General features: G+C 37.7%; 1 protein-coding gene across 1 annotated transcript in view; it reads left to right on the forward strand.

Moving 5' to 3' along the window:
- Positions 1-3513: 3513 nt before the first annotated feature.
- The window catches only part of LOC311290672 (uncharacterized protein), a 51987-nt gene continuing 29624 nt past the window's right edge, over positions 3514-25876 (forward strand). The window contains exons 1-3 of the mRNA XM_084409293.1: positions 3514-3613; positions 4536-4611; positions 10830-15800. Coding sequence (XP_084265419.1) covers positions 3584-3613; positions 4536-4611; positions 10830-15800 — 5077 coding nt within the window. The 5' untranslated portion in view covers positions 3514-3583. The remainder of the gene's footprint in view (positions 3614-4535; positions 4612-10829; positions 15801-25876) is intronic.

Below are 25876 nucleotides of genomic sequence, written 5' to 3' on the forward strand. Positions count from 1 at the left end.
GTTACGCTGTAAATTCGTCATAAATACGCTATACTGAGAAATATCCAACATTTGGGTAATTCTTCTTGTACTTTGCGGGCTGTAATCTAAAGCGTTACCAATTTATCTGTCCTACATATTTCACTCAACCTGTTACTTCTGACATGATTTTCCTCTTTTAAAAACAGAGCATTTCTTAAAATTGTGACACTCAGGAAGTGACATCATCTGTCATCGGAAGGTTATGATACCTGATAAAAATAGTCACACTCGTGGTCTTCGGTCAAAAATGACCGACCCATAGGAAATGAATGGTAAATTTACAAAAACACAAAAATTCTCAGAATTTTTGTCTGTACAATCTACAAATCAGCCACGATTCTAAAAAAAAGTACACCGCAGTAAAGGGGTGACACTCTACAACATCAAGAGTGCAAAAAATTCAAATCCCCCCCCACACACACACATAGAAACACACTTTTATACACATACACACCAATAAATTCATATTACAAAAAATCTGTTTTGAATTTTTTTAAATCACAGCTTCATCGGAATGTTACGAAACTTGGTGACTTTTCTGGCATTAGGTATGTGAACAAAAAAAATTTGAGTTCATGATCCGAGCATGCTAAGTGGTTGTTAAAAAATTAGTCACGATTTTGGTGTTAGGTCAAAAATGACCCCCATAGGAAATTGACCAGGGGCGTCACTAGGCCCTTTTTAGGGGGGCTTCAGCCCTCATTTGAAACGGCGGCAAGCTGCGTCAAGTTTCGGCTCCTCCCCTTATCTGGGTCTGCTTGGATTTAGCGCATTTTTCAATCTGCAGTGGCGCCGAGCAGAGCGAACATCAGAGAGTACAAGGTGTGTCGTGAGTGCATTTATTGATAGATTGCTATGATATTACATCTGCATCGGTGCAGTTCTTTGTCATAAATGCATTGCAGTTTACATAATGTAATGTTACTGGAGCATTGGGAGCAACACGGGACGGTTCGGTTTCTCATCCAATACAATACGTTTCGCTGCGTTCACCTTCAGCCCTTATCACAGTGTGATAGTTGTTTTTTATTCCTACAAAAATGAAGCGATTAACACCCATGCAAACATACTTTAGAAAACGATCATGATTTATTTTAATTTACTTTTTAAACTTTTAAACATATTATTTTGTATTTCAGCATTACATTATGCTGCGATGCACATAAATGATTAAAGACACACATCATTGTCTGAAAGCACTAGATGGCCCAGAGAAACATCATTATTATTTTGGAGTTTTTTGGAGTTATTTTGTTTTGTATTAATAAATATAGTTTTGTATTCAGTAATAATGAATCAGGAGGAGTGTACATTAGAGTAAGAGTAGAGTAAAGGGATTTGTGATTTTCTTTTAAGTACTTGATTTATAGAAGTGGCAAATTAATAATTCATGTTGTTATTTTTAATAAATAGAAATAAATATAGAACAGATTAATCATGTTGCCAATAGACAGTTACATTAATACACGTTTAGCTGGTTAGTTAAATGATTTGAAATTAAATAGATTTTCAAGGGGTGACTTGATGAATAACCAACCGTATTGTTGATTACAAAGGCTAAAAAGCTTAAAAAATTAAATAATTTATATTTCATTGTAGATGGACTTAGTTACCTAGCTTTCCTGGTAGCTTTGTCTGAGAAAATGATTCATAAATCAACCTATCAGTTGACCCTATGTTTACTTTCTTCACTGACAGACAAAAATAAAAAGCCTATATCAGTCAAAGCTCAGCTTTAGGAGGGAAAAAGACAGAGCAAGAGACAAACAAAGAGAAAAAGAGTGTGATGAGGTGAGAAAAAAAACAGCTGCCCGCACATGGTTTTAAAGCTATTGTCATCCAATTTTTTTGGCCTTCAAAACATCTTAAAATGCACATATGTAGATCAGAGAAATCAAAATTTTCTTGGGGGAGCATTCCCCCGAACCCCCCTAAATACCTCACATTCGGTACCTCAGTGATTATAAAACCGTGCCATATGCATGTAACTGGATGAATGAATTAAACTACTTAATAATGAGTATTAGACCATAAACTAACTTTTTTTTTTTTTTTTTTTTACATCATACACTCATTGGGGGCTGAGCCCCCCTAAAATGAAAATCCTAGAATCGCCCCTGAAATTGACAAAAACACAAAAAAATTCTACAAATCAGCCACGATGCAGAAAAAAAAGTGCTCAGCAATGAAGGGGTGAAACTCTAAAACATCAAGAGTGAAAAACATAACATAATTAATAATTATAATTAATATATACATATATATATATATATATATAATTAATATAATAATTAATAAAATTATTAAAATAATAATTAATAAAATGTTATAAACCTTGGCAAAAAGTATTATTTGAGAATTTCTAAAAAAATACATTCAATCCACATCTTAAAAGTAAGTAATTTGGTCCAAAAACAACTAGAATTCACAAGCATCTCCATTTAGAGCTATACAGGCATCTAGTGGTAAACCCATGCAATAACATGATTTATTTAATTTCATGTTTAATAAATAGATTTTTTTTTTTTTTTCTGAAAGCCTAGTCTCTATTTTAACCGAAAATACTGCATAAAAAAAAAAAAAAAAAAAAAAAAATCATTATTTTCAATGGCAAAAAATGGATTATAAATATTGCATAAATATTAATAAGTTCAATCAAATTGTCTCAAAATACTAAATTAAAAAGAATAAATATTATAGAACAAAAATAAATTGCATTGTTTTTTACTGGGATGGAGGAAGTTTCATTTTTAGGTGTCCGGTCACTTCTGACCGGGAAGGCCACGAACGTGACTCCTAAACGAAGACCATCAGAGGATTAATCCTCCTCTGCTGAGATCTTTAGAGATTTAAACATCATTTATCTTGAGTTGATTTCATCTAAGGCTGTGGTTGGAAGTCAGTTGTAGTTCTTTCGTTTCTCTTTCCTTCATTGATTCTGATTGTTAACAGCAGGTGTTAATCACTAATGCTCAATACTCACTTTTGTTGAGTTGCATTTATTGACTGCAATGTATATCTACTTTTAGTAAACTCAACTGAAATAATTGCAGAGTACTCATAACTATTGGTTTTATAAACTTAATTGAATTGAGGCAATCAGTGTCCTCAAACGTAATAAGTTAGCTTAACTTATTGAATTTGACTTTGTGTGTGACGTGAGCTAACAGTAACTGCAAGTGCTCTGAGTTCATTTAAAGTTTGTTATTTCACTGTTTTTACTCAATAAAGTGAAGTTTCAGCTATATAAAGTATTTAAATGCAGTGTAAAGTTTAATTGTGTATTAAGAAATATTATTGTTTTAGTGGACTCGATTAAAATAAGTTCAGAGTACTCATAACTATTGTTTTAATAAACTTAATTGAATTGAGGCTATCGGTTTCCTCAAATTAAATGAGTTAGGTGGCGCCATTGACGTATGATCCAGCGGCCAATGGGGAATCTATGTATGTATTATGTCAATGGTGAACCCAACCTGAACATCCACATGATCATGTTCCTCAGGCAGTGAAAAGTGTTTTGTCACAAACCCTGCCCACACACAGGTTTCTTCCTGCTTTGATGAAGGGGATTACAAACATCGGCATGCAGGTAAAACTTTTACTTTAAATACACTCTTTTCAGAGAGTAGAATATAACGTAAATATGATATACAACACAAAAGGAAGATTTTAGTGTAATTGTTATGACTGTAATTAATAACCAGATGCTTCTCCTGCAGAAATCGTTGGTTTCACTTTCAAAAAAAACAAAACAAAAAACACACACACCTATGTAACTCAGATTATGCCTTGAGAATCATAAAATAATTTTCAGTATATTTTTTGTGCAAATGGAACAACTGTTATCAGTTGGTAAGAAGTGTAAATGTAGGCATTAAAATTACGATTTAAAAGATGTTATTGTTGTTTTACAAATTTCTCAAGTGGTTTGTTGTTGTCGTCAAGACAGTTGGTAAATTAGATAAGATATCTTTGAGAATATCAGTGTATGCTTAGATAAACAGAAAAACAATAATTTAGTTATTTTTTTCTTGTGTGTAAAACAAGCTCCCACACAACATATTTTGGATATCACTTTAAAATAAGGTTTCATTAACATTACAATGAACAATACTTCTACAGCATTTTTAAATAGTTAATATTAAGTTCAACATTTACTAATACATTATTAAAATCAAATGTTGTATTTGTTTACATTAGTTAACGCACTGTGAACTATCATGAACAAACAATGAACAGTTGTATTTTTTATTATCTAACATTAACAAAGATGAATAAATACTGTAACAAATGTATTGCTCATTGTTAGTTCATTTTAGTTCATACATTAACTAATGTTAACAACTTAGACCTTATTGTAAAGTGTTACCACATTTTTAAACAACAGAATATTAAAATATCCAAAATGGATAATAATAATATCATCAATATTAAATATTGTACATGTAGTATAGTAAGAATCTTATTACTGATGAAGTAAAATCAGTGTTATCTCTCGCCGGATGATGAAGAGACAGACATCAGGAGTTGGAGAAGATGATCCACTAAAGACTGAAGTTGAACAGAATATCAACATGTCCAGCAGAGGTCAGTAAATATCAGTCAGTCATTTCTGGTTGAGACCCAGCAGGCACAGGATATAGACTACAATGTCGGTCAGACGTTGGATTTTGGTTGAAAATGAAAGTCGGGTTGATGTCTAAATCCAATGTTTGTTCGACATCAAGCTCCAACGTTGGCCAGTCGTTGAATTTTGGTTGGAATAAACCAAACAAAAAGGTGAAATGCATGGCCGTACACTTATTACCAGCTTCAATTACAACTAACCAGATTTACTTTATTTAATTTCCGGTTTAATTAAATCATATTTTGTATTGTAAAGTCACCATGATAGTGGTAAGCGTTTGCTTTAGTTGTGCTCTTGACCCTTGACTCTGTTATATATAAAAAAAAAAATCTCTGACTGCTACAATTGTGTAGTCTGGAAATCCAGATCTAAATCTAAAAGATTAATGGTCTGGCGTCGACTAATGAAAATCGGCCAGCTCAAGGGGCGGCACTGAGCATGCATTTGAAAATCTCACTGCATGAAATTGGATAACACTACGACCAATCACCACAATAAACCCCATACGCTTAACTACCAGTGGAGCTAACTGGTAGATTAGACTCTTACGGTATCTGGTCAGCAAAACAGAAAAAACGTCCTTCTTGCAAAGGAATAATTCAAGCGGCGTCTTCTGTTCCTCTTTTAGAGAAAAATCCATGTCTAACTCATTTATTGTAGCGGCCAAAGCCGTTTCAAACAACTGGTGTTCATCCACAGCCATCTTGCAATGTTTACTAATGACTTCGACGTCACAGCGCTGTCGTCATCTGTTTAACTCGCCTCTGGCCCGCCTATATCAGATAACCTGATGTGATTGGTGCAGCTCAGATCAAGGGGCATATTTAATGAGCATCATTACTCGACACCAGAGTAACTCGCTGAGCAAATTCAACTTGTGCTCTCGCGAGAACTCTGGATTACCAGGGTAATAATTGTGTGTTTATAAAGCACAATTGTTGTAGCTAAAAAAGCCATGAGAAAATGAGCTCAGTTGATGTTGACTGTTTATTGATGATGATGATGATGATGATGATGATGGTGACGATACCATCATGTAATTGCTTGAATCCCTGATCTTATTCAGTGTCTAATGTTTTGATTATATAGGACTTGTGGTTTTAATATTGTTTTAGTCATTACAGAAGCCATTTAATTCTACAGCATATATAGCAGTGTTGTTTATCAAATAATAAACTTTTTTATTTTTTAAAGGGGTCATATAATGCCATTTTTGAACAAGCTAATATGATTCTTTAGGGTCTAAATTAAAAGTTTGTAATATACTTTAATTAAAAATTCTCATTAGTATTGTAAGAAAACACTAATTTTACCTGGTCAAAAACAGCTCTGTTTTCAGCATGCCGTTTCAGTGCATGTGTCTTTAAATGATAATGAGCTTTGCTCACCCCGCCCCTCTGTTCTGTGGGTACACCGTATTAGACATTCTCTGACCGTATCTAACACAATAACCACGTGTTATTCGTTATAAACGTGGGATTATGAATTATATTGAGAACGTCGTACATAGAAAACATGCCGTAATGTACCCTGAGTGTAAACCTTAGACGCATTCATCGTGAAGCCTGCAGCAAGGTTTGCAAATTTCGCAAAGATTAATATAAATACTAATATAAAGGTTAATAAAACATTACACTCACATCTTCTGGAGGTTCAGCAGGAACACGTTGGTACCGATCCGTTTTTTCTCGTTTGTGAAGCTGTCTGGTGTGAAATGATTCGCGCAAACATGAAAGCACAGACGTTCGTGGGGAATCCCCGTGAGGGAATCCCTGCGTCAATCCTTTGGGCATATCGCTTCAAAAACAAAACTCAGCCACTGCTTCTTCAACGGCTCGGATTTAGGAACATCCAAATGACTGCTGTGTTCCTTATTACATCTAAGAACAGAACACCACAATCGCTTAGACGCCATTCTACTCCAGCATATCAACAATGGCGGACTACTATGAGGACGGCTGTCACAGCTTGCTCAGGGCGGGTCTTGTGTTGAAACACGGCTGTCAATCACAATAGCGGGAGGGGCGTACGATCTTATGACGTCACAATATCGAACGGCTTGATTTCAGAGAGGGTCAAACATATAAGGAGATTAAAACAAAACCACTGGATGGATTTTTATCATGATAGGATTGTTGTGTACAGGCACTGCCAACAGACATTTCAGTGCAATCAACTTGTAAAAGTGCATGTACCATTATATGACCCCTTTAAAAACTATTTAGTGCACAAAAACCTTTCATTTAGGCCTAGGGCATTACCTAGACGCACACAGACATCAAGAAACAGCATATGAATCTCAACAATGGTGACAATCAAACAAAATATCCAGATAATCAGATCAACTCTGAGCATAAAACAAGCTATAAAAAATCCAGCTGCATAATTTATTAAAGCCGCAATGCATGCTGGGAGATATGGGTGAGTTTTGATTGGTGGTACCCAGCATGCACTGCAGCATGAAGCATTTCATTGATTGTCACCATTGTTGAGAGTCATACACTGATTCTTAACGGCTAAGTAATAATGTAGAGGAAAAAGTTTAATGCACTAAATGTTTTTAAAATCCTTTATATTATTTGATAAACAACATTGCTCTCATGCTGTAAAATTAGACAGCTTGTATTATAACACAACATTAATAATGCAAGTTCTATATAATCAAAGTATTAGACACTGAATAAGATCAAGGATTCCGGCAATTACATGATGATGAGTTCATCATCAATAAACAGCAAACATCACCTGATCTAACTTTCTCTAGATTTTTTTGCTACAACAAATGTGTTTTATAAACACACAATTATAGCAGCCAGAGAAAATTTTCCTACTAAAAAGTCAAGGGTCAAGAGTCCAACTAAAGCAAATACTGATCTCCATCATGGTGACAACAAACTTTATTATTTTCAATAAAATATCAACAACTAAATTTCTGTTATTTCTCAACAAGAACTTTTGTACATGTATGAAAGAAATAATGTTAAACTGGTTTGTAAACTAATTCACACTCAGTGTGTCTGGAAGTCAGTTGTAGTTCTTGTGTTTCTCTTTTTTCTGTTCTTGTTTCTCTGTCCTTCAGTGATTCTGCTTATCAGGTGTTCATCAGTGTCTCAATTCACTCAATTCATTCACTATGTCAAGTGGACTATATTAGTGAACTAATGTAGGGAATAGTGAATGAGTGTATAGGGTGTGATTGTGAAAACAGCCTCTGATTGTCGACTTTTACAGCAAGGGTTAACAGTGTACAAATCAACCCTCAACATACTTGTCTGGCCTTAAAATTTATAATACAGAATTTTTTTCGCTTCCACGTAGCCACGCAAACCGGAATTATCCCAACAACGCTTTATCTGTAGAGACGTAAAGGGAGGAGAGGGAGGTCTTCACAGGGGAGAGACTAGTTGACATTTCAGGACTGCGCTGTCGTCGCATCCAGGCACTGGTCCTTCATCAGATCTGGATATGGCCTGGATCCGGCAGACTGCGGTAAACCTGGGGATAAACAGAGAGACTAATATTAGCATAGACGCCATTCTTCTTATGATATAACACATACATCAGGATTTATGGGAAGTGTTCCCGGTCCTGGCTGATCTAAACTATGCAGCCTAACATTGACTTATAGATTATTGACTTATGTGTTATGTGAATGCTAGGGCAAAAAGATGTGTCTTTAATCTAGCTTTGAACTGACAGAGTGTGTCTGCTTCCCGGACAATCACAGCAAACACTCCAGTGTTAAATTAACACTCCTGGGAGTTCATATGAGTCCACATAACAATAATGATCAATCATCACTCAATTATTCATTTAATTATCTCATTAACTTTAACACTCTTGAGTGTTAATTTAACCCTCTGGGGACCAAAAACGCGCCCGCGCGTTTTGCTCGTTTTTTTTTTTTAGCAATGAAAATAAACACTAAATGCTCTGTTAATTTTGATCTTTCATTTTCGTGTAATACATCAATCGATCCTGTTCAGTTTCTATTTTTTTTTCTGTATACTCACAATAAAAATAAAGTGTTTTGCTTTTTGACAAATAAAGAAAAATTAAGATGATGCGATTTCTGCCTTCTCTCTGTCAGTAAACTCCCATTTGAAACGCGTTCGAAAATGATCTATAACTCCGCGAAAATTCAGTCAAACAGGGAAACAGACCCACGGGCATAAAGCTTGAGATCGCATCTTTTAAATGAAGTAATTTATATAAAAAACAAATATTCTTAGCTTCTGTAATCTGTACAAAAAGATAGCGACTCCAGTTGAGCTCATTACGAGCCATTCAAAAGTAATTTGACCACTCCCCGGAGAGCGCGTGCTATTCAAATGCAAATTCTGAGAACCATTTCAGTCTGTGAAACGCCCCCACATCAGCTGTAAACAAAGCGTCGCGAGTGAGGCATAATATAGCCTACCTTATGGAGAAAAGATTCCTCAGAACAGTGCTGATATGAGGAGCAATATCTCCTGATATGAGGAGCAGATCCCGCTGAGGAGTGAGGTAGGCTGTTTTCTTTTCTCAAGTGTGGAATAACGTTATGGAATAACGTTAGTGTAGGCCTATGCAAACCGCAAAAAGATGAATCGCATTTCTACAATATGACTCGCCTTTCTGTGAGATGAATGAAGGGTACATATTTGTAAAGACTGTTTAGCCTAAATATGAATCGCGCGTCTGTGTGTGAAAGAATAAACTGCTTTGCTATAGCCTACTGAGATGAGTAAAAATCGACTGGAATATGTTGAAATAAAATGTATTTGTATAAGCAACGTATTAAACTGCAAATTAGCATTTATATGCCCTAATATATCATAAAAACAACGTTACAGTCAGTCACTTGTTGACTAGATTTGGGTACAGTTTTTAGGCTACTGTAGAATATACTGCCACATCAAATAAGCTTTTGTTTAGCAATTTCTGCTCATATCTAACGTTATATATATATATATTATTTTTGTCAAAAATAAAGTCATAGACTAAGATGTTAGATGTTCCAATGTTGGCTATATTCAAACTAATGAATACATATGATAAAATGTAGGCCTATAATCTTTTTTCTTTTCTTTTTTACAAAGAAAGAGTACACTTGAAATATTGTTGAAATTGTAATTATTGTTGTAATTGTAACATTTTTAATAAAATAACAAAACATATTTACAAGAGAGATGTAAGCGAAATCTTAAATGGTCAATATAAGTCTTCTTCTAAATACATCTTTTGTCCTTGCATTGTGGCTCAATCAGTGTCACACCTGAATGAATGGCTAATTATGCAGAGTCATTATGCAGAGTGGGTGGGACATTGTAATCTAAGGTGTAAACTACTCCTCCCCCTCGCATATTGGCTTTCCAAGCAAAACCTGTTTTACACCATTTAAATCAATGTATTTTTTTTTTTTTGTGAACGATAAAGCAAGACTATTTTCACATAATTTTGAAGCTAGAACTCGAAGAGACAACATCCATTAGTCAAAAGTCTTGTGGACACATATTTAATATGTGTTTTGTGGTCTTAATTCAGCAACTTTCATTTTAATTTTTTCCAATAACCACGCATAAACATTATTCTCTTAAAAATACAAACATCTACATACACGTTGCTCGCATATTATGGTAGCCCTGTTTGTGCTATATAGAGTGAATTTAAACCTTTGCCATTAACATGTTTATAAATAACTGAAAAAAGCACAAATGTGAAGGCATGTCAGAACATCTCAAGGACCCCCAAAACAGCTTGGTCCCCAGAGGGTTAACACTCATATTTTAACACTTTACACTCTTGAGTGTGGACTCAAATAAACTCCCAGGAGTGTTAATTTAACACTGGAGGTTTTTTTGCTGTGATGTTAGGAAGACTGTTCCAAAGTTTTGGTGCTAAATAGGAAAAGGATCTACAGCCAGCAGTTGATTTTGATAGTTTCAGTTATGGAAAAGGAAAGAGGCACAGCACTTTATAATTTGGATTGATATAACTGTAACTATAAACTTGTTTGACATTAAAATATTGAAACTGGTGAAAAGGTGAACAATTTGTGAAAAAAAGTTAAATTTCATATCTTCATCTTACCCCAATTCCCCTGTTGATCTTGTCACTTAAATAAATAAAGATGTTTTCTTACATTTCTGTATGATTTGTTTTGTTTTTGATGCTTTTTAATCTTTTACATTTTCAGGCTCACGTAAAAACCCAGATGAACTGAGGATTGTGCTGCTGGGAAAAACTGGAGTTGGGAAAAGTGCAGCTGGAAACACAGTCTTAGGAAGAAACGCATTTACTGCAGAAACATCTCAAGAGTCAGTGACTAAAGAGAGTCAGAGAGAAACATCCGACATCAACGGCCGACATGTTACTGTGATCGACACTCCAGGACTGTTTGATACTGAACTCACTAATGAAGATATCCAAAGAGAAATCAGCAACTGCATCTCCATGATCCTGCCTGGACCGCATGCGTTCATCATTGTGCTCAATTTAGGACAACGATTCACTCGAGAGGAGGAAAAATCTGTGAAGATCATCAGAGAGACGTTTGGTGAGAAATCTTTAATGTACACCATGGTGCTCTTCACCAGAGGTGATTTTCTGAAGGACAAAACCATTGAACAGTGTTTGGGAAAACCTGGATCTCCTCTGATGAACATGATTGAAGCGTGTGGAAACAGATATCATATGTTCAATAATAATCAGACTGGAGACCGAACACAGGTGTCTGATCTACTGGAGAAGATAGACAACATGGTGAAAGCAAATGGAGGGAGCTTCTACTCATGTAAGATGTTCAGACAGATGGAGAGAGAAAAACAAGAACAACAGATGAAGATCCTGATGGACAGAGTCAGAGAAAGAGAAGAACTGGTGGACAAACTAGAAGAAGAGATGAGACAAGAACGAGAGACACTTACAAATGAAATTGATCACATTAGGCAAGAAAAAGAGAAAATAAAAAGAGAAAAAGATCACCTTCAGATCAAATACGATACAGAAACAGAACAACTAATGAACGGAATAGAGGCAGAGAGGAAGAAAAGAGAAGAATATATAGAAAGAGAAGAACAATATAAAACACAAATACAAGAGAAAGTAAGAGAGATACGAGACAAGATGAGACAAGACCGAGAGACATTTAGACATGAAATAGTGCAAACGAGGCAAGAAAAAGAGAAAATAAAAACAGAAAAAGAAAACCTTCAGACCAAATACAACACAGAAATGGACAGAGTGATGAACATAATAGAGAATGAAAGACAGAATCATGACAAAGAGAGAAAGAGAAGAGAAAAAGTGTTTAATGAGAGAGAAGAACGATATAAAACACAAATGAAAGAGAAAGACAGAGAGATCCATGAGATGAGGAGAGAACGAAAGGAATGGGAGAAACAAAAACAAGAGGAAAAGATGAGAAGAGAAAAAGAGAATGAGAAAAGAAGAGAGAGAGAACAGAAAGTTAGTGATGAATTTAATCAGAGACTGAAACAAGAAAGAGAGAGAATGGAAAGAGAAAAAGAAGATCATAAATCTATACATGAAGCAAAAGAAAATAAGATGAAGATCCTGATGGAGGAGAGAGTGGAGAAAATGAACAGAGAAAGAGAAGAACTGATGAAGAAACATGAAGAAGAGAAAGAGAGAATAAAAATGAGGATGATGGAGAAAGTGGAGCAACTGGACAGAGAAAGAGAAGAACTGGTGAAGAAACTAGAAGAGGAGAAAGTGAAAATGAAGATGATGATGGAGGAAGAACTACAGAATCAAGACAAAGAGAGAAAAAGAAGAGAAGAAGAGTTTAATGAGACAGAAAAACAATATAAAAGAGAAATTAAAGAGAAAGAAGAGAGTGAGGAGATGATGTGTGAGGAGTTGAAGAGAGAACGAGAGGAATGGGAGAAACAGAAACTAGAAGAAAAGATGAAAAGAGAAGAACTGATGAAGAAACATGAAGAAGAGAAAGAGAGATTAAAGATGAGGATGATGGAGGAAAAACAACAGAATCATGACAAAAATAGAAAGATAAGAGAAGCGTTTATTGAGAGAGAAAACCAATATAAAAGAGAAATGAAAGAGAAAGAAGAGAGTGTGGAGAAGATGCGTGATGAGATAACGAGAGAACGGGAGGAATGGAAGAAACAAAAACTAGACGAAAAGACGAAAAGAGCGGAAGAGGATAAGAAAAGAAGAGAGAGAGAACAGAGAATCTGTGATTATTTTAATCAGAAACTGAAACAAGAAAGAGAGAGAATGGAAAGAGAGAGAGAAGATCTTCAATCTAAACATGAATCAGAAGAAAACAAGATGAAGATCCTGATGGAGAAACTGAACAGAGAAAGAGAAGAACTGATGAAGAAACATGAAGAAGAGAAAGAGAGATTAAAGATGATGATGATGGAGGAAAAACAACAGAATCATGACAAAAATAGAAAGATAAGAGAAGCGTTTATTGAGAGAGAAAAACAATATAAAAGAGAAATGAAAGAGAAAGAAGAGAGTGTGGAGAAGATGCGTGATGAGATAACGAGAGAACGAGAGGAATGGAAGAAACAAAAACTAGACGAAAAGACGAAAAGAGAAGAAGAGGATAAGAAAAGAAGAGAGAAAGAACAGGGAGTCTGTAATGATTTTAATCAGAGACTGAAACAAGAAAGAGAGAGAATGGAAAGAGAGAGAAAAGATCTTCAATCTAAACATGAAGCAGAAGAAAACAAGATGAAGATCCTGATGGAGAAACTGAACAGAGAAAGAGAAGAACTGATGAAGAAACATGAAGAAGAGAAAGAGAGATTAAAGATGAGGATGATGGAGGAAAAACAACAGAATCATGACAAAAATAGAAAGATAAGAGAAGCGTTTATTGAGAGAGAAAAACAATATAAAAGAGAAATGAAAGAGAAAGAAGAGAGTGTGGAGAAGATGCGTGATGAGATAACGAGAGAACGAGAGGAATGGAAGAAACAAAAACTAGACGAAAAGACGAAAAGAGAAGAAGAGGATAAGAAAAGAAGAGAGAAAGAACAGGGAGTCTGTAATGATTTTAATCAGAGACTGAAACAAGAAAGAGAGAGAATGGAAAGAGAGAGAAAAGATCTTCAATCTAAACATGAAGCAGAAGAAAACAAGATGAAGATCCTGATGGAGAAACTGAACAGAGAAAGAGAAGAACTGATGAAGAAACATGAAGAAGAGAAAGAGAGATTAAAGATGAGGATGATGGAGGAAAAACAACAGAATCATGACAAAAATAGAAAGATAAGAGAAGCGTTTATTGAGAGAGAAAAACAATATAAAAGAGAAATGAAAGAGAAAGAAGAGAGTGTGGAGAAGATGCGTGATGAGATAACGAGAGAACGAGAGGAATGGAAGAAACAAAAACTAGACGAAAAGACGAAAAGAGAAGAAGAGGATAAGAAAAGAAGAGAGAAAGAACAGGGAGTCTGTAATGATTTTAATCAGAGACTGAAACAAGAAAGAGAGAGAATGGAAAGAGAGAGAAAAGATCTTCAATCTAAACATGAAGCAGAAGAAAACAAGATGAAGATCCTGATGGAGAAACTGAACAGAGAAAGAGAAGAACTGATGAAGAAACATGAAGAAGAGAAAGAGAGATTAAAGATGAGGATGATGGAGGAAAAACAACAGAATCATGACAAAAATAGAAAGATAAGAGAAGCGTTTATTGAGAGAGAAAAACAATATAAAAGAGAAATGAAAGAGAAAGAAGAGAGTGTGGAGAAGATGTGTGATGAGATAACGAGAGAACGAGAGGAATGGAAGAAACAAAAACTAGAGGAAAAGACGAAAAGAGAAGAAGAGGATAAGAAAAGAAGAGAGAAAGTTCAGAGAGTCTGTAATGATTTTAATCAGAGACTGAAACAAGAAAGAGAGAGAATGGAAAGAGAGAGAAAAGATCTTCAATCTAAACATGAAGCAGAAGAAAACAAGATGAAGATCCTGATGGAGGAGAGAGTGGAGAAACTGAACAGAGAAAGAGAAGAACTGATGAAGAAACATGAAGAAGAGAAAGAGAGAACAAAGATGAGGATGATGGCGAAACTGGCGAAACTGGACAGAGAAAGAGAAGAACTGATGAAGAAACTAGAAGAAGAGAAAGTGAGAATGAAGATGATGATGATGGAGGAAGAACAACAGAATCATGAGAAAAAGAGAAAGAGAAGAGAAGCGTTTAATGAGAGAGAAAAACAATATAAAACGGTAATGAATGAGAAAGAAGAACTGATGAAGAAACAAGATGAAGAGAAAGAGAGAATGAAAATGGAGGAAGAACTACAGAATCAAGACAAAGAGAGACAGAGAAAGATAAAAGAAGTGTTTATTGAGAGAGAAAAACAATATAAAAGAGAAATGAAAGAGAAAGAACAGGGAGTCTGTCATGATTTTAATCAGAGACTGAAACAAGAAAGAGAGAGAATGGAAAGAGAGAAAGAAGATCTTCAATCTAAACATGAAGCAGAAGAAAACAAGATGAAGATCCTGATGGAGAAACTGAACAGAGAAAGAGAAGAACTGAAGAAACATGAAGAAGAGAAAGAGAGAATGAAGATGAGGATGATGGATAAAGTACAGCAACTGGACAGAGATAGAGAAGAACTGATGAAGAAACATGAAGAAGAGAAAGAGAAAATGAAGATGATGATGATGGAGAAACTGGCCAGAGAAAGAGAAGAACTGATGAAGAAACATGAAGAAGAGAAAGAGAAAATGAAGATGATGATGATGGAGAAACTGGCCAGAGAAAGAGAAGAACTGATGAAGAAACTAGAAGAAGATAAAGAGAAAATGAAGATGATGATGATGATGACGATGATGGAGGAAGAACAACAGAATCATGACAAAAAGAGAAAGAGAAGAGAAGTGTTTAATGAGAGAGAAAAACAATATAAAACGGTAATGAATGAGAAAGAACTGATGAAGAAACAAAATGAAGAGAAAGAGAGAATGAAGATGATGATGGAGGAAGAACAACAGAATCAAGACAAAGAGAGACAGAGAAGAGAAGAAGAGTTTAATGAGAGAGAAAAACAATATAATACACTAATGAAAGATAAGGAGAAGAAAGAGAAAGAGATGTGTGAGGAGATGAAGAGCGAACGAGAGGAATGGGAGAAACAGAAACAGCAAAGTCCAACAAACCGTGAGTAGAAATATTAACTTAATTAGAGAGAGACCATTATTCACAATCATCTACAGCAATCATGTTAAAAGAGCTTACTTGCTGAAGTTTTGCAGGATATTCCTGAGGTACAGGCTGAAAGCAGATTAGACACACAGTTGTAAACTATAGGGCTGCGCTCTAATAAACATGTTTCTAGTCGACTAGTAGATGTTGTAGCAACTCATATTGTAATAACACCACATAATGTAAAACTGCTCATGATGTAATAAGTATAACATTATTCTTGTAATAAAATGTTCATAATGTAAAAACATTATGAGCTCAATATTTTTTTATGTTTTGAGAAAATTATTACCTTATGAGAAATGTATTGCATTATAAATTTACCAAAAACATGCCATATTGTCATAATTGTAATAGCTTTTAAAACATAAAAAAAATATTAGTATTCCCTTACAGTACATTTTAAAACATCTAAATCCAGTCTTAGGCCCAATCCCAATTCTATTTTATACCACTTCGCCTACCCCTAACCCTTCGCCTACCCCTTACCCTTGCCCCTTGAAACAGAGTGGCAAGGCGTAGGAGTGAAAATATTCCCCTAAGAAATGGGATAAATGGGGCGGGATAAATGACTCTTGTGCCAGGCGCAAATCTAAAATGGGTTGGTCTGAAGTAGCTTCATTATTCATAGGTGTGGTTTGGGCGTAACGTAAAAATAAACCAATCAGAGCGTCATCTCACATTCCCTTTAAGAGCAGACGCGCTTTTTCCATAGCGGATTCCTATTGTAACGGCGGATTTGCCAGGCGCACGCTAGGAGCGGTTCACAGCCAAGGAGAGCAACGCTCTCGTCAGGGACGTTGGGGATGGAGAAACCCACCCAAATTAACTTCGGTTAAACAGGCGTATGATAATTTGGGTAAATGTGTAAGCTAGATGCATGCTTTTATAATAAATTGTCTATCTATCTATCTATCTATCGTAATAATGTATGATTTGCAAAAATGAAAACTGCTGCTTCTGTGTAGATGAGAGAATCAAAGTGCATGCGCGTTGTGCACACGCTACATTGATTATGGCCAAGCATGCGCCCTTAAAATAGCATATGAATAACATGCGCAACGCGCCACTGACTTTAATCTATTTTTTCCTGGTTAGTGGTGCAATTGTTTTCTAAACCTGCAAAATAGCATGAAGGAACGTTTGCGCCGGAACACGCCTCCTTTTTTGCGCTGAACTGCCCAGGGAGCGCAAGTTCATTCCCTAGTTTAGCGACGTGCTTCTGTGGAGGGAAAAGCGCGCTTTTCGCGGGTGCAAAATAGGAATGATACATGCGTCGGTGTACAAAGTCAATTGCGCTGGGTGCAAGATAGGGCCCTTTGTTTTCAAATTCAGTTTAGTTTTAATTACTTTTTAAAGTGGGTTTGCTAGTTTAGTTTTAGTTTAGTTTTTATTAGTTTTAGTGTTAGTTTTAGTCTTTTTTTTGTAATGTGGGTTATTTGTCAGGGGCAAGATTCAAAAAGGTCACCCTATACTAAATTTACCCTATACCGTCAATAGCCTACTCATCTGGATTGAAGCAGCAAACATTCAGTGTAAAAGTAAAAAAAATGACATAACATTATTTAATATTTGAATCACAGCTTATATAGTGTTTTGACATCGACAACCACAACCAAAAAATGCATTTTACCTCAAACTTGCGACTAGTTAACTTTCTAAAGGCACAATCGCTTCTCGGGTCGACATTAACACACTGACAAAATTATATTCAGAATTAAAAATATTTTTATACCACTTTTTAATGTGTGATTGTGTAAAGATGTTCACGAGATACCAACCTTTCGCGAACTTGCCTTCAACGTCGAACGAACACTCATGGAGACGCGGTGTGCACGGAGGGGAGGGGCTGTGTGTGTGTGTGTGTGTGTGTGTGTGCGCGTGAGAGAGACGCATGAGTGACAGAGAGACGGAGGGAGAGCAGGGAAAGGAAATGCAGCTGAACGAATACGCTGCGTGTTTTAAATAGCGTTAAAAAATGAAAGACCTTGACAAAGACGAAAACTAAGGACATTTACTCTATAATTTTATTTTATTTTAGTTAGTTTTGCCAAACACACATTACAGTTTTAGTTAGTTATCGTTTTTTTTGTAATGCCTCGTTTTTATTTTTATTTCAGTTAACGGCAATGTTTTTTCCCAGCTAGTTTTCGCTTTTTCGTTCGTTTTTATTAACGATTATAACCTTGGTCCATACGGACCAAGACGTGGTGTCCCGCCAGATATGGGAGGAAGGTTATTAGGGCTAGAAAAACCACTCTTATCTCAAAGCAGTTGATGTGTAGGCATTTCTCAGAGCTCGACCAGAGGCCGGAGGCAGGCCTGTCCTCGTACAGGGCTCCCCAACCGGAGTTGGAAGCATCTGTTGAAATGACCATCCTCTCTGAAACCAAACCCATGCTCACACCCTGCTGATACCAGCTGGTGTTTTTCCAGGTGTCCAGGGCTTTGATACAGCGCTGGTCCACCCTGATATTCATGAGGCCCGAGCGCCATGCATTGGGTGGTACTTGAGGTGTTAGCCACAGCTGAAGAGGTCGCATACGCAGTAGGCCTAGTTGGAGTACTGATGATGCCGAAGCCATAAGCCCCAAGATCCTCTGAAACGTTCGGGAAGGGTACGCTGGAGCCCTCTTTAAACGACACGGCGAGCCGCTGAATTGATAGAGCTCGGTCCGGTGTGGGCCATGCTCTCATATGTACAGAGTCGAGGACTGTTCCCAGGAACGTGATTCGTTGGCTGGGGGACAGTATACTCTTGGCAAGGTTCGCTCTGAGCCCAAGGCATTCTAGATGGTCGAGGAACCAGGCTTTGTGAGTATGGGACTCCGCCTCTGACTGAGTCATTATGAGCCAGTCGTCGAGGTAGTTCAGAATGCACATTCCCTGCTGTCTCAGGGGGAGAGAGCCACATCCATGTTTTAGGGACCCGGCAATCCGGTCGGCTTGTGAGACTGTTGAAACAGTGTGTGAGTGGAGGGGTGCATACATCACAGTAGGCACACACGCTACATTTATTAAACTTCCAGCGTGAGCTAGGTGAAAATTTAAGACTGTGGAAACAGTGGTTGTGTGTAGGGGTACATACATCACAGTAGGCACACGCGCTACATTAGCCGCTTTCCGACCAAGTAGTTACAGGAACTTAGTTATAGGAACTGTCCACTTCTAAACAGTTCTAGGAACTACTCTCCCTCAAACTCGGTTTTGCTGTTTGCGTTCGCACTGGCCAAGTGGCCATAGGAACTGGTAGGAGGGGTAAGGGAGTGACGCAAGCACGGCAACTTTTATTTTGACGGAGCGATGGACCTTTATTTTGGCGGCGCTGAGAACGCCAGAGCAAACAATGCTCGCATTCTCTGTGTTCATTAGTTAGCAATCTGTCTAACAGTACTGTTTAACATGTTATTAGATAGAACTGTTATAGAAAGTAGACATTATATGAAAAAAAGGTTATTAGCCTATGCCGTGTGGTTGATGTCCAGTGTTGCTAGCTGAGCAGAAATACATAATCATGTTTGACTTGGTCCCCTCAGAGTTGCGTTGGATTTTCTCTTCAGCATAAAGGTTTAGAGACCCATCTATCACTGTTTTCCATGTTTGTATAGTTAGTTTCTGGAGTAAATATATAGGCTATAATCTGTGTTTTTACATTATAGCTTTTTTTTAAATGGTGGGTGCTGGTGTTTTGCGTGCGTTCGGTCATCAGCGAACACTAAACGTCACGGGTAGTTCCTATAGTACTGATTTAGACCCTACTCTGAAGTAGGACCTAAATTAGTTCCTACAAATGGAGTTCCTAGAACTAAAATCGTTCCTAGTCGGCGTGTTCTCACCGCAGGAACATCCGGGTACTTTAGCCAATAGTTCTAGGAACTGTGAAAAGGTTCCTCCGGTCGGAAAGCGGCTAATATTAAACTTCCTGTGTGAGCTGGGGAAATAATTGAGACTGTGGAAACAGTGTTTGTGTGTAGGGGTGCATACATCACAGTAGGCACACGTGCTACATTTATTAAACTTCTAGCCTGAGTCAGGGGAATATTGAAACTGTGGGAAACAGTACCTGTGTGTAGGGGTGCACACTTTTTAGTGGGCAAGTAACCTACAGAATAGATCTCCCATTTGTGCTTTATTTGCATCACAGTAAAACCAGCATCTGTTTGCAGGTGTGCGTGTTATGAATAACAGGCCCATTGACTGCAACATCAACATTTCCAGCCACCTGAGAAAAGGGGACTGGGGAATGTAGCATATATTGCTGGGATTACGTGGGGGGCGGGGTCAATTTGAGGCCGACCAACCCCGTTTTTGGACGTTGCCAAAGAGTGAGTCACGCGGGGTGTGGCCGGCAGGAGCACGTTCGCTTTGGTGAAAAGATTCAGCACAGCTGAGATTCAAACTCGGGTCTCCAGCGCAATAATCTCTAATTCCACCACTGCGCTACAGAAGGGGTGTAAATGAATTTGTTTCTGTAAAATCTGAGTCACGCGAGGCGGGACAGTTACATAAGCTTACAGTTAAGAGTGAGTATTATTTTTACCTGCCGCCAGAGCCGGGATTCGAACACGGGTCTCTGGCGCGAAGAAAATTACGATTTCACCACTGAGCCACAGAGGGAAATTACATAAGTTTACAGTTAGACTGAGCATAGAAGAGAGCGTCATGTTTTGTGTCGGCGTTTGTTTGCAGGTGTGTATGCTTTATAACAGGCTCATTTGCTGCAATATTGGCATTTCCAGCCGCCCGAGCAGTTTGTCGACAATGCGAGTAATGACGCGGAGAAGCTTGGCGTCAATGATCGCTCAGGTGTCGATTCATTCAGATCCTGGTGTGGGCGAGGCACACGGGGAGGGACCCGGTGTGCACGCGCTCAGATCACCGTGCTCGTGGATCCTCTGCTCACACCGCCTCCACGTTCGGGGCTCGAGGGGCACCGAAGACGGAAGGTGGGCGGGCTCGCTCTCTGACATAGCGAGAGCGAGTCTGCAACAGGATACTTTAGTGAGCGCTGCCTTGGCGTGCTCAGGGCCGAGATAGACTGTAAGACACGGGGGAGCGCATTTGCAACAACGCTCTCTGCTCTTTTAGAAATGGAAGCGTTTATAAAGAATATTCGCCGGATGCTGCAGGGAAACTTTCAGCTGGGAGAGGTCTGCCAGGGCGCTGAAGCTGTTCCGCTGAAGGGCTGTTCGACAGCGAGAGAGGCTTCTGAATCCGGAGAAGTTAGCGACGAGGTAAGTCTCAGAGCTGAAGGAGATAAAATCTAAAGTCCTTTGGTTGGAATTTATACTCTCCAGCCGCGTCCAAATTGGCGCACTCGAGGTTGGCAGGGCGCCATGCACTCCCATTGGACCGCACGCCACTACTAACTCGCCATAGATTCGTGCAGTTGCTGCAGCACAGCCAATCAGCTCGCTCAGACGAGCTATGTTGTTCTTGCTGTGCAGCTGCAATGTGTTTTAAAATAAAGGCTTCAATATTCTTGAGAAAAGGAGTTTTCCCACAGCGTTTGCAACGCAGTACGAGAGAACGTTCTCGTAAGGGAACTAGAAGTTTCTAAGGACCCCCAAGCTTGTGCCAGGCTGCAGCCTTTTCTTTCCATTCACCAAAGATACTCTGACTACCACTGGTTCTCTCTCATCAAGACCACATCAGCAAATATTAACTGGAGCCTCAACAAATTGCATCAGGACAGTTTAATTCAAATGGGCAAGACATGCAAGTATCAAACTTAATCTCATTATTTGATACATTAAATATCCTTTACCCCTTTTAAAGAAGGGCGAGTTAGAACTAAACTGATGGTTTGCTCAAGGCTGCTGATCTGCTGAATTTCAAACAATGCTATAACTTATTGCTTTCCTGTATTCTACTTTAGCTCGCTTTTCCTTGGTAAACTCTATGCATGTTTGTGTGTGTATGTTAGAGTAGTTTAAGTGTTTAGCCTAGTTAATAAAATCTTGTTCATGTCAAACATAAAGTTGTCCATGTCTCAAGCTCATATCTGGAGTGACTAATCATATAGATCTTGACTATTTGCTCTTAGTAGTACTGTAAAGTAAGAAAGACACTTTTTTTTTTTTTTTTACATTTATCTGACGCTTTTATCCAAAGCGACTTACAATTGCTATATATGTCAGAGGTCGCACGCCTCTGGAGCAACTAGGGGTTAAGTGTCTTGCTCAGGGACACATTGGTGTCTCACAGTGGATTCGAACCCGGGTCTCTCACACCAAAGGCATGTGTCTTATCCATTGCGCCACACCACCCAGCCACACCACCACTTCCCATGCCCCACAAATGTATATTTCTTAGAATTAATAAACAATTAACCCTGAGTGTTCATGGGACAGACAGGTTAATTGATTGTAATATTAATTGACGACATTAAGTTAATTATATTAACTGACCCAAATATTCATAATCAATTATAACCAGTTATTATTGATTATTGATATTTCATAAAACTAATTTGCTACAACTACTACTAGTAGTGATTTTGTTTAATTTAAACTGATTAAATTAAATTGACAACTTAAATTGTATGCTTCTCGAACCATGTTTGGAAAACTATTCCAGAGTTCTAAATGGGAAAATTATCTACAGCCTGTGGTAGATTTTGATATTATAGGTATATCAACTGGCCGGAATTTTGAGATCGCAGTAGACGTGAAGGACTATAATGCGTTAAGAGCTCACTCAAGTATTGCAGAGCTAAACCATTTAGTGCTTTGTAAGTAATCAGCAATATTTTGAAATGTATATGATGTTTAATAGGGAGCCAATGCAGTGTTGACAGAACCGGGCTAATATGGTCATACTTCCTGGTTCTGGTAAGAACTCGATCTGCTGCATTTTGAACTAGCTGTAGTTTGTTCATTAAAGGGGTGGTATAATGCCCCTTTTCATAAGATGTAAAATAAGTAATGTCAAAAAATAAGTAAATAAGTAATGTAAAAATAATGTCCCCAGAGTGTGTATGTGAAGTTTTAGCTAATTTTATAAAGCATGTTAAAGTTGTCACTTTTTGAGGGTGAGCAAAAATGCACCGTTTTGTGTCTGTTCCTTTAAATGCAAATGAGCTGCTGCTCCGGCACAGAGGGCGGAGCTTCAAGAGCTTGTGTCATTTTACCCAGGGGGTCAATCCAGCACTCGAAAACCGTACCACCCCCAGGGGCCGCCATTGGCTAACAAGCCATCACCTGCTGTTAGCATTCATTGACTACCATTCATTTTGGCATCACTTTGAAAGCGAATAACTTTACATCTAAGGCGTTTAAAGACTCCATTTGTCCATTATTTATTTCTAAAGAAACACGACTATGAATAAAAGGCTCCATTACCTTGTATCTTACGTTATGGTCCCGTAGAAGCAGTTTTTGTAAAAGTAGGCTAACGATTGCATCATAACCACGCGACTCTCTGGAAATTACCGTATAGACAGGAGGAGAAGCTCGCAGTCAATCGGGGGGACGTGGAGGCATAAAGTCCGATAAAGTCAAGGGAGAAGCCCATAGAGTCATAAAGTTGCTCCTGCTCCTAGCTCATGGGCAGCTCCAACTCACGCTCTCTGTCTCTGCAAGTTTCGTAAGGGAATGATTCAGATTTTGCTTGGCACAGCTACTAGAAGACTTACAACTGTCAGACAGGCTGCTCACGTCATAGATATCATATATAAAGGCTAGATGTCTCGTGCGCACTGCTGGCCAATGGAGGTCGACGTCCGCACGTGGCGGCCATCTTGCCACAGTGTACTCGCTCACTACTTCAATGGTGCATGTACTTTTAAATAACCATAACTTGCTCATTTTTCTACCGATTTTCAAACGGTTTGGTTTGTTATAAACGTCAGAGATGTAGTTATGACACTGCATACATACACTGCATACATATGAAAAATTATAACATACATGTTCAAGCATTCGGAATTATAGCCACGTTAATAACGTTTGTAAGAAACCAAACCGTTTGTAAATCCGTCAAGATTTCAGCGAGATAAGAGTATTTGTGTGCGTGCTGATCATTCACCTTAATGCACAGAGCACTGTGACAAGATGGCCGAACGATGATGCCTGAAGTGACTTCGCCATAAGACATCTAGCGTTTATATATGATATCTATGGCTCACGTCACATCCATGTCGTCAAGCTCAGTTTGAGTCTGCGCAGTACACTCAGTTATCAGGAAGTGAGTGCTTCTAATTTGCTTCACTTTTCTCTGTTGAAACCTATGGGGTCGCTGTGTCCAGTTTATATACTGTCTATGATTTTACCCCACACAGACATACACTAAAAATTGTTTAATTTTTAAAGTTGTTAAAAAAACGATTTATTAACAAAAACGATGAGCAAATATCTCCCTTTGCTTTGAACTTTTTGAGCATTGTAACTTTGCAGATGTTGTTTATGCTCAAACAGCAACATTACACCCTAACTAAAGATAGAAAAGTGAAATCATTATCAACCACCCCTTTAAGCATGCAGGGCAACCACCCATAAGAGCATTACAATAATCTAGCCTTGAGGTCATGAACTAATTGTTCCGCATGTTTCATTGAAAGCATATGTCTTAATTTAGATATATTTTTAATATAGAAGAATGCGGTTTTACAGATACTAGAAACGTGGCTTTCAAATGAAAGATTGGTATCAAAGAGCACACCCAGGTTCCTAACCAACGACAAAGACTTGACAGAGCAGCCATCAAGTGTTAGACAGTGCAAGCCCGACTCAATCGGCCTAATGGAAGCATCCGATCAGCGCGTGAAGGTCTCTGCACGTTACTGTCCTTTTCCGTGGCAAATTTGATTCAATGAAATACATTTTTTCAGATGTATTACCTCATAATTTCATCTGACTCCATAATTGAAAAGGTTTTAATGATATGTGACCCCGCCTGTGAAACCCCGGCTAAAGTCGCAGAATCGAATTATGAGTTAACGAGCGTCAAAGTAGTCATAGCCATAAAAATGACAAAAATAGTCCATGTGCGTTTATTGCTGTAAATGATAGATTATACCAATAGTTTTGAGATGCAATACTTACATTTTCATTTATAACATGATAAATACTGAAATTAATGATTTTATTGACACTACGTTGTACTTTTGCTCAAAAAAAAAAACCGGACGTGGGCTTCCTAAACATTGATTTCAATCGTCTCTGGGTTTATTTCGCGCAACAACACTGCTGATTCGTATGTCATTCGGTTCAGGAACTTGTTTTCTGTGTCTTTTCTATTAGAAAGAGTAAAGACTTTAATATCAATCCGCGAGCGCCGGTAATCAGGTCAACACAATGAAAAAAAAAGAGAGATGTCAGCCGCGTTTAGATGTCTGTGGTGATTTTTTCTTGTCATAGCCAATTTTTTAAGAACTGCTTATTTGTTTTGTAGCTTGGTATTCTGCCAATAATATTAAACTTATTTGAAAGACATTTTTGGCCTGCTACGTGTTATTTGCTGGATGGTAACGTTAATGCGTTGTTTTGACATCTGACATGGCTATGGCTTCGCCGGCGACACCGAAGTATGAGCACAGCATGAACGGAAAAATAGCTGCTTGCTTAAACAGCTTGCTTGATATTAATCTCGGTGGAATTGCCCCAAATTATGATTTAACCGGTTTTATTGCGGATTATTTTCTGGAGGATGATTGTTGTGATGATGAACAGGACACATTCTTTGACGAAACTGACGAGGAATTTGACGGTAAGTTTTTTTTTTTATGCTAAATATGTAAATGTATACTGTCAGTGTCCAGCGAATGTAATGCTAACACATATCTGTGATGCAAAAATAGTGGATTTAAATGTTTATTACATTTGTTGATGGGGATTGAGTCAGTTTAAATTACGTTTATGGCATGATGTGTATTTGTCTCATTAGGCTACACTCTGAATTGAAGTCTGCTTACCACCTATAGGCTGTTTCTTATTCCTATGCCCTCCCCTCAATTAATCAGATCCAGTCTGACTAAACTGAAAAAATATTTTCTGATATTTTCATATAAAATGCTTCATTATCCATTTTAA

This window comes from Rutilus rutilus (assembly GCF_951802725.1).
Source record: "Rutilus rutilus genome assembly, chromosome: 1".
Taxonomy (NCBI): Eukaryota; Metazoa; Chordata; class Actinopteri; order Cypriniformes; family Leuciscidae; genus Rutilus; species Rutilus rutilus.